Source organism: Colletotrichum gloeosporioides, assembly GCF_011800055.1.
Source record: "Colletotrichum gloeosporioides strain Lc1 chromosome Unknown consensus_32, whole genome shotgun sequence".
Classification (NCBI taxonomy): Eukaryota; Fungi; Ascomycota; class Sordariomycetes; order Glomerellales; family Glomerellaceae; genus Colletotrichum; species Colletotrichum gloeosporioides.
The window spans coordinates 831,923-844,602 of record NW_025544677.1 but is presented as its reverse complement, the minus strand read 5'-3'; the positions used below and the strand labels follow the sequence as shown (position 1 = coordinate 844,602).

Below are 12,680 nucleotides of genomic sequence, written 5' to 3'. Positions count from 1 at the left end.
GACGTTGTGAAGTACTAGGTACGTATGGGGTATTTTTTCGAAGAGACGAGGGGTATTCAGAAGTGACGCGTGCAAAGCATAATGGTACGTGAGAGCGTGAAGTTGGGCTGAAGATAGAGAGAGTGTCAATGCAGAGAAAGATCTCGGTCTCCCTAAGGGTACTGTTCGAGTCTCTCCTTGGACATTGCGCCCTCTTCATTGGCCCCATGATGCACCTGGAATGTTGTGCTGACAGAGATAACGCCTGGATTATCCGCTGTCGGTGTAACAGAGGCTCCTCGTCCAGAAGCACTCAACCGACCGGCCTCCTTGAACAGTTCCTCGTCCGAGTCATTGTCTCTAATCTGTGTTCCGCCAACTACGGTGGTTGTGAGGCGGCTGTGATGGGTTCGTCTGGTGCCGATTGCGGCCGATGAGAGTTCGTAGTTCCCGTAGCGGTAGTTTGATGTGGTCCCGCGAGTCGAGTTGTGCCCGAGGAAGAGTGTTCGCAGTGCTTTATAGTAATATGTCAGTGCACTGATGATCAGATGATGGGTCAAGGGCCGGCGTACCTGGAAGGGATGCGGCAATGATTGCAACAGCTGTCTCGATCATAGACACAGTGCAAGTCAACATTGTCTCCATTTTCTTTGAGTAAAATGCTCGGATAACTGCGATTATTAGATTGAAATCAAATTGCCAGGGCATGACATCGAGACAATGCAACTTACTGCTGGCGATGATGACGAAGAAACCGAGTGCGAAGATGGCGGCGACGCCAAGCTTCTGCTTCAACTTCATCTGCAGCTTGAGAACCATGGAAATTGGCAAGCTGATTGCTGGGTTTTGTCAGAAAGGAGAAAGTAGCAACACAATGTTCTTGGCTTACTGGCGACATCGGAACCGATGTTTACTACAGAGGGGTTAGCACAGTCCAAGCTCATCAGGGCGATCAGTTGGAGGGGCTCTCACCTAGAATCGTCAACCAATAGTTGATCTCAGCGTCCTTCGGATCGCATTGGTCTATAGGATGTCAGTATCTTAAGTTCCTCGGTCTGGTTTTGCCCATTGTTAACTCACAATTAGGATCCATTGACCATCTCTTGTCGTGCGGGTAACACTGGAAAATGATGTGAAAGAAGATAGTTGCCCAAGACGCCAAGAGAAGGCCAATCGCAATGTTGTATACGATCTGAAGTCTCGATGCTGGTGCTGCGATTCTTTTGTAGAAGATTACAAGTGCAACTTTGATGGCCCAGAGAGAGGTCACGTAGAGGATTGATCCAGGAACGATCATCTTTGTGTCATACCTCGTCAGTTCCAAGTCTCAGGTTGCGCCAGCCGGTACCGAGAGTCTTACCTGCATAATCTGAATGAACTCCTCTCTTGTGGCCTTTGGAATCTCAGCCATACCAAGATTCCACATGTGCTGCTGAATGATCAAGTCCCCGATGAGACAACATGCCGACAATATCAGGAGGCCATCGTCGATGCCTAGGGCCTTGAACCTCCGAATTCGGACCCACAGCCTGAGGACCAGGAAAAGGGTTGCCGCTACAGTACAGATGTACCAGGAGATCTGAGTACTCGAACTGTCAGCATCAGAAAGTGGGAAAGGTCTCGCAACTTGAGCTTCAAAAAATGATGCCCAATATGTGAATTGCACCTACTACTTGGCCAAGACCTTCGGCCATGACGAGCAAGATGACCGGTCCTCACGTCAACTTGTGCAAACAAGACAGAAGAGGAAGGGCGGTGGATGCCCCTCAGGTCTTATTGCTCGATCCACGACCAAGTAGCTGGGCCTCGGGGCTGCTCAGAGGCCCTCCTTATGCATCCCGCTTGTTTTCAATTCAGCTTGGCCATGGTGCGACGATCCATGGCTTGTGCATTTCCTGCACCTGTCAGTCACCTCGTGTAGGGATGTGGCGCACCACACAGCGCTAGGCAAGGTGTTGCCCTCGTGGGCAAAAAGGTATCTGTCAAATCTGCACATCTCCTCCGGACTTGGCGCGAGAAGCGGGAATTCCGACCTAGCCTGTGGGATGAGAAACTGTTGCAAGCCTCGTGGCCCATCTGGCAAATGCTGACGGGCAATCAGGTCCCAGAAATCGCCAGCGCATGAAGCATTGGTTCCAGTCAATCGGATCCAATGAGGCCGAGAGACGTGGAGTGACCATATCAGGATTCTCGTGATGTTCAAGAATTAGTGCCAACAGTAGCGTACATAGTAGGCTGAAGTTCGCCGGTTCCGCTTGTTCCGCCGCCGAGGCAGGGGATCCAACAGGGAATCAACATGGGGCCATGGGCTCTGCATGCTTCGCGGCATTATTGATTTCTCGAGTCCCTCTGCCGGTGGAGACAGCCTGGAGCCGCTAGGGCTGGCTGGTTGAGAGTGTCAGGGGAGCGGCGCTCTGCAACGTGGGAGTTGACAAGGTCTACCAACGTGTTTTGCACATGGGAATCAGGATCTTGGAATTCTTCAACATCGAACCGCGCGCGGGATTAACGCCGACAGAGCCGGCTGTGGAGTCTCACCGGTGAGATGCGTGGGCTTTCTTCGGATGAAGCTCAAGAAAACGACCCTGATCCCAGCCTGCCCAGCCTAACATTAAATGAGATTTCCGGAGAAGGCGACCTTTTCGTTCTCGATAGCGCGAATGTCAGCACAAAGAGCCCCCTATGGGCGGAGTTGACATGGGTTTGAACCCCTGGCGTTCTGTGGTTCCCTCTCCACTTCACCAAACCATCGCCATCTGTCTGCCCACATCTGTCTTCGTAGGGGTCTCGTCAAAAGGGAAAAGAGCATCGCTCGTGATTCATATGAACTGCATGGACGCCCTCAACAGCTTGGACTACCTAGTTGTCCTCCCACCTTCCGCACGCACCTCACCGATCGTCGTCAACAAAGTGAGTGCATCATGGGACTCGTCAATGTCTTGACAACCGGCGCAAGCTTGGTCCTGGCGGTGGCCTCTGTCTTCCCTCACGCGGCGGTGGCTGCATGTGCCAACATCACCAGGCCCACAAGCGTCGTCCTTCCTCAGGGAAGGATCAAGGGCTTTCGTGATGATTCTCGCAATGCGGTGTTTTTGGGCATCCCCTTTGCGGCGACGACAGGTGGGGAGAATAGGTATGTCGATCATTGCGATTTTCGACTTTCAGCTGGACTAACGAAACTTTCAAAGATGGAGAGCGCCTCAGAATGTTCTGCGTTCAAACGCGACCTTCGATGCGACGTCATACGGCCCAACATGCCCTCAGGCCATCTCCGGTACTACATTCAGCCAGCAGGGCGAGGATTGTCTCAACTTGAACATCTGGTCTCCTCCGAACGGAAATGACCTGCCCGTAAGTCGAATCGAGAACCCACAGATTTAGTAATTAGTTTCCAAGACTGAACGATAATGCGCGCAGGTATTTGTCTACATGTACGGCGGTGCCATGGTGACCGGCTCCAACAGCAATCCTCAGATCCAGGGAACCAACTTCGCTCGCAATGGAGTTGTTTACGTCAACTTCAACACCCGCGAGAGCATCTTCGCCTCTCCACACTCTGCGGAGTTGAAGGATGCCAACCCTGAAGAGTCCCAAAACTTTAGCATCCTGGACGTTGAGAAAGCCCTTGATTGGATCCACGAGAATATCCGGGGTAAGCAAGCATATAAGATCTCACATGAGTGGCCAATGCCGATCAAAGTGACACGAGTCTAACGCCAGACCAGCATTCGGAGGAAACCCCGACCACATCGTCTTCGGTGGCCATTCCTCTGGCTCAGTCCAGGTCGATCACTACCTATGGAACCACCCGGACTCTTGGCTCAAGGGAGCTGTGCAGATGAGCGCCAACGCCATGTCCGGTCCTGCCTACGCACCGGTCAACGAGGCCCTTGACGCCGTTGCTACCGAGGTCGGATGCCCTGCTGGTGGCGACGGCCAGATCGATTGCCTTCGCGATGTCGACGTCTACGCCTTCCAGACCACCAACTTCAACTCGACCTTCAACACTTGGTTCACTCCTGTCATTGACAACATCACCCGCCATTCCGACTATGCTGCTCGTTTTGCCGCTGGCAAGTATGCTACCCACGTGCCGCTCCTTACTGGTACCTCCAATGGCGAGGGTACCATCTTCAGTCTCGTTTACGGCGCCGAAAACACGAACTTCAGCTCCTGGATCAACACATTTGATGCCGACAGTGCTCACATCGAGGATGCTGTTCTGATCGAGGCATACAACGCTTCAGTCTATGGGACGGAGTCTCTCCGTAGCGGTGCCCAGTACGGCGACGCTCGCTTCAACTGCGCCGTAGACTATCTCCAGGACCTCCGCAGTGCCGCACAGGACACTTGGGTCTACCGCTTCTTCGGCGTCTATGACAATGTCGTCGGAGTTCCTGGCACTGCTCCCACTCATGGCACCGAGGTTCCCTTCTTCCATGGCGGCAATGAGTGTTTTGAGGCTTTGTCGAACGTCACCGAGGCCCAACAGGCATTGGCTGACTCCATCCACGGGTGGTTTGTAGAATGGATCAAGGAACCCGCTGCCGGTCCTGGGTGGGACAAGGTTGCACCCGAGTCGGGAACCCTCGTCAAGCTTGGCGTCCCCGAGGATGAGTTGTCTCGTCTGGATGGTTCCACGGCCGATTTCAATGCTCGATGCCAAGCGGTAAGCTGTTCTTACTAAGATGTAAATGAAAGTCTATGTTAACAAGTTTTAGGTATACAAGCCTGCTTTTCCCAAATACCCCGTGGTCCAGTCGGTTGCCGACTTGGTGAAGAAGCTATCAGAGTAAATTTCGACCAAGAGTGAACCCATTGCGAATTGCCTGCCCGCCACTCAGGTGAAGACCAATTTTCAGGCAATAAGATGATTCAAGTGTACATAATTAGGGCGCATGCATATTATCATGGTACCATGCACTTTTACATGTACAAATGGTGATTAATAGGGTTCATCATGTCGGTAAAAACCTCCACTCTACTGGAGCACGTGTGGTTTGCGGTACAAACCCCAAGGCGCTGCTCAGTCTCAGCCACATACGTCGAGGTTTCTGTGCTGATTTCCAGTACTTTTGTGCAATCACACCCCCAGGGCATGACCTCCCGCACAAAGAAGTTTTTCGTCTCCCTCCAATATCGCAGGAGCAATCTGCTTAAATTACACTGAAACTGTGAGGCTTCGTTTTCGACGTAACGCGCAGCACGCCCTTTGAATTTGACTTGTTTCGTTTGCACAATAGTTTCCTTTCACTGTTACCTCTTGACACAAGTATTGAGTTAAAGCGTTATCGTTCTCCTCTGATACTTCCTACTAAGGTAGCCTTTCAGCAATGAGGGAGTGTGATTATCCTTGAGGTTTAAGGCTGTAGGAATGTCCTGCCACCACTTGAGAAAGCCCATCAGATTGCCCAGATTTGATTGAATCCTGGCGTCATCTCGAATGAGAAAGGTCGCATGCGAGAAGTGGCGTGATCCAGACACAGGCCGACTGGGATTCAGAATCAGCTTTCAGCCACGTTGCCAGCTACAACACTGAGCATCAGGCCACGACGGCTGAATGTATGTACAATGGTTTGACTAGGGATGGCATAGAGCCTCGAAACAATATTAGCACAGTATGAAACTGAAGCATAGACGGCTAATGAGTGCATAAACAGGCAAGACAGTGTCAGCTGCCATGCTGAGGTACCGGGACGAGACATGCGGCGGTCTGTGAACTATTTAACCCCTGGCCCAGGCGACCAGACTGTCCATTTGAATTTTCTTCCATAGCGTGCTGGCCAAATTGCGTTCGGAATGAAACGACGTTTGATTTTCGTTTTCTTACTTGTGCTTCACAGTAAAACAACCTTTTGCCAGGGCTGCTTTTTCCCTGATACCAGTACAGATACGAGGGGAAAGAGATGCTTCGAGCCCCAGGAGGGAAAGGCCGCAGGGTGCTGCTACGACGACCATTACTGCCTTGACAACGGCCTTTGCCTCGAGCCGAGGGCATTTACAATATACCGGGCTTCTTGTACAGACCGCACATTTAGAGCCGACGGGTGCCCTACAGTGTGTCTGAAGCAATGTGCGTCATTGAAATCCCACATCCTCGACTGAAAGCCTTAGTCTCTGACATTCATTTCCGAATAGCTGAGGATGCTCATCGAGGCGTCAATTGGTGTCCCGTGGAAAAGATCTGGACATGCGAAGATGCTGGGATCTGCAACAAGACTAGCATCTCAATGGAGAGTCCAGTACAAATCATTATGAATGCTACCGCCACGGCTGATCCTAACGGCGTCTCTAAGAGCGTCGGGATTTCCACAAGGGCGGTAGTAGGCGTTGGAGCTGGCATAGGGATACCGCTGTTAATCAGCGTTGCTGTGCTCGCGACGTTGTTGGTTCGCGAGAGAAAGAAGTCAAAAGCAGCTTTGCTGTCACAGCCAATTCTTATGCCAAACCAAGCTTCCTCGAAGCCTGCAAACTTGTTCGCTTCACCAGATCGGTCTCATTATCAACTTCATAGGGTAGACGGAGAGAGAACAACGGAGCTAGCAACGGATGCAACTGTGAGGCACGAGCTGCCTCAGTGATCGTGCCAGCCAGGGACTGGGGCCGCAACAGCAGGTGTAGCTGAATGTTGGAATTGAGTGGTGGGAAGAGGATAGGTGAGACTTGGAGGACGGTTTTAGTGACTAACCCAGCATATGCGTCAGGGTTGCTGCGAGGTTCTTTGCGCTGCTACGCCAAATATCAGGCTTTAAGCCAACCTGTCAGACGACACTCGGTTGCAACGGCGGTCTTGGCGGGGGGTGAACCAATTTCAATGTAAGCAACCAAGACATGGGAAACGTAGCTTTGAGAGGTGAGTGGTTGCTGCCACTGGAAGTGACGAGCCAGTGAGACAAATCTGCAGGGCCAAGGCTCGGACCTCGTACAAGAGCTGAAGATAGTTTGACGACTTCCTATTTCCTAATCGGGCAACACACAAGTCGATGAAATACGACGAGTGAGACACAGTCGGCAAGTCAGCCTAACCGCAGTGGCCGGGTTTTGCGACATGACATTTAAAAAACCGAACTCCAATACTTCGCTACGTCAGCATCACACAGCGGCCCATCCCTCTTCATCGTGAATATGCACCGGCCCGCCCTTAGACTTGTCGCGCTTCTGACGTTGGTGGCATCAGCCACTGGCGAAACTTGCTACTTCCCAGATGGCTCGGTTGACCAGGGCGGCATTGAATGCCCCAAGATTGGAGACAATGCCGCGGTCGCGTGCTGTCGCAAGTCCAACCACTACTGCCTCGATAACGGACTCTGTCTGGAGCCGAATGCGTGGACGATGTACCGGAACTCCTGCACAGACAAGAACTTTCGAGCGGCCGGGTGCCCCAAGATTTGCCGCGATGCTGGTAGGCTTTCCCCTTGCAGAACCATGGCTCTAGGCTGACTTATACAGCACTGAGTGGACACACCGGTGTCAACTACTGCTTCCAGGACGCCATCTGGACATGTCGCGGACGGAACGATTGCGACAAGGGAAACTTTACGATGCCGAGTCCTAGAGGGAGGATGTTGATCAACACGGCGTTGGAATCCGATCTCGGAATCGCGGCGGCGACGAGCGCCGGGCCCAGCGGCACATCCATCGCGGTGTGCTCGACAACTTCGGAGGCCAGCAACGGAATATCAACTGGAGCGGCGGCAGGCATAGGGGTTGGCGTTGGACTTCCGCTGGCTATTGCGGTTGTGGCGCTGACGGTCTTGCTTCTGCGGGAGAAGAAGAAGTCGAGAGCCGCGGGGTTAGATGGGATGACGACTGCCGGAGGTTCTGAATCGTCACCTGCGCCGGCATGGGCTAAGCACGAATATCCTGGAGGCTTTGTGCAAGCGAACCGGCCTGTATATGGGCAGCAGCCGACAACGGAACTTCCTCCGGACCCAACGGTTCGGCATGAGCTTCCCCAGTAGTGGACTGTATGATGGCAGGTCTATATAGGAGCCATGAGTAAAGTACATAACTTGGTGCCGCCAATCCCGAGTAAGTAGGCGAAAGAAACAATGGAGGTGAAGCTTCTATATGTACATAAAATAGAGGAGTAGACAACAGCCTGGAACTTTGAACTTTGAAGCATTGATTTTCGAGAGTGTCTATGGTATTTACTTTTCTTCCTCTATTCGTCCTTCACCAGCCCCTCTCGCCCCGCCAGCCATAGCCTCGTCCATGCCCACATCCGCCCTCGTCGTCTTGCATCTACAAGAAGTTGATACCGACGCCAACCTGAAGGCCCTTGGTGCCCTGTTCGCCCTTACGGAGCACCATAGGCAAGCTGAAGTTTAGTTCGAATCGAGCAACAGGATGGGCATAGACCAGACCGACACCGACAGCGGTCGTCGGCAAGCCCGTGGTCAGGTCGTTGAGGGCATTGTACATGCTACCCGCGACGCTTCGGGTGCTGAGACCAGCGGCCTTCTTCTCGCCGTCGCCCTTGGTCTTGTTTTTCAACGCCACGAGCCTGCCACCGTTGGCGAAGACCTGGAAGCGAAGAGCGGAGTCGGCGCCCTTGTAGGGCAGGGGGAAGAGCATGTTCACGCTTCCGGCAGCAAAGAGATCTCCGCCGACAGCGTTCGAGCCGTCGTGGGGACCAAGGCCACCAAAGTGGAACCCGCGGACGTCGGTAGGGCCGCCGAGCTGGAACCTGTCGTTGATGCGGCTGGGCTGGGCCTTCCCTTCGGAGGCGAAGCCGAGAGGGAGAGGATAGAGCATGCCGAAGCGGAGGCCTCCTCCAATGGAGATACCGGAACGGCCCTTGATGCCGGGAAGAGGGATGGGCACGGCGCCACCGATCTCGCACTCGCCCTTGGAGAAGGCAACGTCTCCGGCGAGGGGACCAACACCGGCAAGCTCGAAGACGGACTTGAGCAGGTAGCCGCTTTGAGGCAGTTGCGCATTGTCTCTCTCATCGCGCGAGTATGTGTGCTTGATGGAGCTCTTGACTGAGTCGCCGGCGTCGGCGCGGACGGAGGGGCTCGCGTTGTCGCCAAGACCGGTAACCTGACGCCAGACACCAGAGTATTCGAGCGAGTGCACACTCTTGCCAGACAGCCAGGAGAAGCGGAGGTTGCCTCCCTTGACAGCCTCTTGGTGGGCAGCCCATGCCTTGTCTGTGGTAGACGCCAATGCCTCCAGAGAAATCCTGGTGTCGGGGTTGCTGTTGACAGGAGCACTCAGGTTCGCGCTGTAAGCGGACCGCGTCTTGTTTCCAGCACTCGCATTGACGGTGAGCTGCTCAGCGCCGCCAAAGATGTTGCGCCAGAGCACGGAGGTGTAGACGGAGCCTTCGCTGTTTCCTACATCGGTGCCGGCGTTGATCTTGTATCGGGAGAGCTCCTTAACAACAATGTCGACGTCGACGTCGGTAGGGGCGGAGGAGGGGTCGGCGGGGTCGGATCCGTTGATGTGAACCTTGGGGTCGGGGTGGAAGATGCCCAGTCTCTCGAGCTTGCCCTTGGCATCACCCAGGCGGGCTGCGACTTCGCCGAGGGTTGAGGAGCTGTTGGCCTCGGCGGTCAGGAGGGGCTCGAAGATGGGGTCGAGGAAGCCGCGTCGGGTGTTGGAAGCGCCGTGGACCTGGAGACGGTTGATGGTCATGGGCTGGGAGTTCTGCTCTGCAAGCTGGGATGCGCATTAGCACGGGCGAGTGGCAGCATAACGGGCCGGGTCAGTCCTTGCCAGAGCCTGGAATCTCCTAATCTTGGCCTCCTCCTGCAGGTTCTCGAAGGCGGCAGAGGACTCGGCCTCCTTGCGGAGAGCATCAGGCCCGGCCTTGAGCTTGTCGGTCGGGTTGGACGCCATCGTAGCGGGCTGTGGTGACGATGTAAGGTGGGCTGGAGGGACAATCGGCAGGCTTCGGGTTGAAATTCGAGATGCAACGGCGGAGCACGGGCGCCGGGTCCAATTGAAAGGACCTGGAGGGAAGGGACCTGCACCTAAGGTACGAATACGCGGGCCGGGAACACGCGACAGGGGGCAGTCTGATTGGCTTGTGTGGTTTGTGGCGGGTCCATGAGGTCGCGCCACACCATGAAGCTCAAGCCACGTCTCTCAGCCACATATGCAGACGCTTGGACCCTGTATGCGCAGGCTGTTGGTGGAAATTCTGTGGCTGAGGCACTCGCGTGCACTCTGCGCGGTGACATAATGAGTGAGGCGTTGCCAGCTGGAGGCCGAAGTCACCGCGCCGCTGCTCCGCCAAACCTTGAAATTCCGCTGCTTACACAGGTAGACCGTACACAGTACGGAGTACACAGGTGAGGTATGCAAGGTACGTACCCCATGCGCCTGTGCCTGTCACAGCCTCGCCGCATTCCCCAACTTGTCCACTGTCCACTGTCCGCTGCTGAGTGTTTCCGATCCTCCGTCCTTCAACCACCCGCTTCCATTTCCATCCAGCTCCAGCGCAACCGCAAAGCCCAGCAGACGTCTCCCACAGGCTCAGCTGCGCGGCTACTCAACTTCTCTTCTATTCTTCAGTCTGTGCATTTCATTTTCCCACATTCTTTTTCGCCCGCTGGTCTTCCTTGCCAGAGACCGCCCGCCAGGCCTTTGAGGTGTCCGTCCCTGATTACGTCGTGGTCCGTCATCGTCATCTCGATACTCCTCTCGCTCGCCCCCCAACCGGATCACTAGGGTTTCGCTTCGCACATCTTCAGTCATGGCAGCCAGCAGAGCCGCACAGAAGCGTGTATGTCTTCTCTTCCCCTCCTTCACCACGTTGCAGTAGCACTGACAGCCGCCCTGCAGTTGACGCGCGAGTACAAGACCATCTCCGAGAACCCTCCGCCATACATCGAGGCCCATCCCTCCGACTCCAACATTCTTGAGTATGTTCTTTCATCCCGGCCTCACAGACTCCTGCTAACCGGTTACTAGGTGGCACTACATCATCACCGGCCCCGAAAACACACCGTATCATGGCGGCCAGTACTGGGGAACTCTCGTGTTCCCTCCAAACTACCCCTTCGCGCCCCCAGCGATCCGAATGCACACCCCATCCGGCCGATTCCAACCATCCACACGACTTTGCCTCTCCATCTCCGACTTCCATCCCAAATCCTTCAACCCCGCGTGGGAAGTCTCTACCATCCTTATCGGCCTGCTTTCTTTCATGACGAGCGAAGAGATGACTACGGGTTCCGTTTCGAGCACTGAGGCTGAGCGTAAGATGCTGGCGTTGCGTACAAAATGGTGGAACTCTACCGGTGGTGGCTCCCATACCAAGTCCAACACACAAAAAGGCAATGTCAAGGCCGGCGACGGCGGCGCCAAATTCCGCGGCGAATGGCCCGAAGTCGACAAGGCGAACTGGGACTGGATGAAGGAGAATAAGATCGACTTCGCGACAGGGAACAAGATCGGCGGCCCAGCAGGGGCCTCGTGCGGGCCCCAGCTCGGCATTGGAGCTGGCAGCGGCCACCAGGCCCAGGCTGTCGTCGATGCCGTCGTCCAGCAGCGTGACGCCGGCCGCGGCTGGCTCAACCAAAATAAGCTCCTCGTCGCCGGCGGTCTCATTTTCTTCTACGTCCTCCTGGCCCGAGTGCTGGGTAGCGATAGCTGAGTGCTAGATGGCTTCGCATCTTTCAACACAGAAAATCAAACAGCGTCGGCCTGACGTCGCCGATGGATAATAAATACAGTGCGCATGGAATGACACGGCTGAGCATGGCGTTTTTGGGCTTTTTCCGGCGACGGACACCGACGACGACACCGGCGATGGACACCGGCGATGGACACCGGTGATGGACCAGAGTGATACACACAAACACACAAAGAGTTTTACTAATAGAGGACTGAGACGGTTGAATGGGTTGGCAAAACGCTTACGACGAATGTATTCTAGATTCGACAGTGGAAATACCTCCTGGGAATATCAATTGCAACACTCGCTCTTGAATTGGCTTTCGTAGTGATACTAGTTGTGTGGCATGATGGTTCATTGGCTGCATGGGCTCAGCCAAGTGGCGTCTGATCTGCGTCGACAACATTCTTCTCATCTGCCGTGGCTTTCTTCTGCACGACCTGACAGTTATTGGAGTGAGAAAGGCCGCTTAATAAGAGAGTAACTCAAATTCGATGTTGGTTCGACGTTACATTTCCATAAAGCTTTGCCGTCGTATCTCGACAGTGCCAATATTCCTTATTTTGCTTATTTATAATTAGGGATAAAGGCGAAACTAGGTCCAGTCATTCACGACACAATGGACGATCATATCGTGCCCCAACATGTATCTCTCAAAGCTCCAGACCTCCACGTTCGCCGAAAAGTGCCGGAAAGTGGACGCCGGGCACAGAACGGATGAGTCGACGGCCAGGTATCATCCGAAGGAAACATCAGACACGACATATTGAGCGCCGGCTCGCGACGATCACGAAGGGTGTCGGCTGTTCAATGGCCTTGGCAAGTGTTGGCAGGGAAACTCACTGCCCAAGAAATGTGAAGAAGACTGGCTTTCTGGTAAGCCGAAACGTGATAATCACCGGCATGAAGTCATGGCAGAGCAGGAGAAACACCAGACGGCAGATGTGGGACGAAAGGCCAGCCAGAGGTATGTAGAGATGAGTTCAAAGTGATCGCCGGCTGACGAAGACCATTGGCACATCCACTGTCCAACAAGCACATCGCATGTAACCCTAATAGCCTCTTGGCGGGT

At 54.3% G+C, this 12,680-nt stretch overlaps 5 protein-coding genes and 1 pseudogene across 6 annotated transcripts; 4 read left to right on the top strand and 2 right to left on the bottom strand.

The window, feature by feature from the left end:
• Window positions 1–152: 152 nt before the first annotated feature.
• GCG54_00007303 (uncharacterized protein) lies at window positions 153–1,673 on the bottom strand (the record flags this gene model as incomplete). The annotated part of the gene is made up of 8 exons (XM_045407285.1): window positions 153–493; window positions 552–650; window positions 711–818; window positions 869–892; window positions 952–1,002; window positions 1,060–1,276; window positions 1,340–1,558; window positions 1,650–1,673. The coding sequence occupies 8 exons, from the start codon at window positions 1,671–1,673 to the stop codon at window positions 153–155; spliced, it is 1,083 nt and encodes a 360-aa protein (XP_045266206.1).
• A 1,138-nt stretch (window positions 1,674–2,811) lies between these two features.
• GCG54_00007302 lies at window positions 2,812–4,775 on the top strand (annotated as a pseudogene). The gene is made up of 5 exons: window positions 2,812–3,112; window positions 3,168–3,330; window positions 3,397–3,631; window positions 3,705–4,648; window positions 4,701–4,775. Coding segments are annotated over exons 1-5 (1,718 nt in total).
• A 1,003-nt stretch (window positions 4,776–5,778) lies between these two features.
• On the top strand, window positions 5,779–6,560 carry GCG54_00007301 (uncharacterized protein; the record flags this gene model as incomplete). Its single annotated transcript, XM_045407284.1, has 2 exons — window positions 5,779–6,052; window positions 6,118–6,560. The coding sequence occupies 2 exons, from the start codon at window positions 5,779–5,781 to the stop codon at window positions 6,558–6,560; spliced, it is 717 nt and encodes a 238-aa protein (XP_045266205.1).
• Window positions 6,561–7,104: 544 nt separating this feature from the next.
• Window positions 7,105–7,940, top strand: GCG54_00007300 (uncharacterized protein; the record flags this gene model as incomplete). Its single annotated transcript, XM_045407283.1, has 2 exons — window positions 7,105–7,381; window positions 7,429–7,940. 2 exons carry the CDS (start codon window positions 7,105–7,107, stop codon window positions 7,938–7,940), a joined length of 789 nt encoding a protein of 262 aa, XP_045266204.1.
• A 283-nt stretch (window positions 7,941–8,223) lies between these two features.
• On the bottom strand, window positions 8,224–9,825 carry GCG54_00007299 (SAM50-like protein SPAC17C9.06; the record flags this gene model as incomplete). The annotated part of the gene is made up of 2 exons (XM_045407282.1): window positions 8,224–9,638; window positions 9,684–9,825. The coding sequence occupies 2 exons, from the start codon at window positions 9,823–9,825 to the stop codon at window positions 8,224–8,226; spliced, it is 1,557 nt and encodes a 518-aa protein (XP_045266203.1).
• An 859-nt stretch (window positions 9,826–10,684) lies between these two features.
• On the top strand, window positions 10,685–11,587 carry GCG54_00007298 (Ubiquitin-conjugating enzyme E2 6; the record flags this gene model as incomplete). The annotated part of the gene is made up of 3 exons (XM_045407281.1): window positions 10,685–10,714; window positions 10,774–10,853; window positions 10,903–11,587. 3 exons carry the CDS (start codon window positions 10,685–10,687, stop codon window positions 11,585–11,587), a joined length of 795 nt encoding a protein of 264 aa, XP_045266202.1.
• Window positions 11,588–12,680: the final 1,093 nt, after the last annotated feature.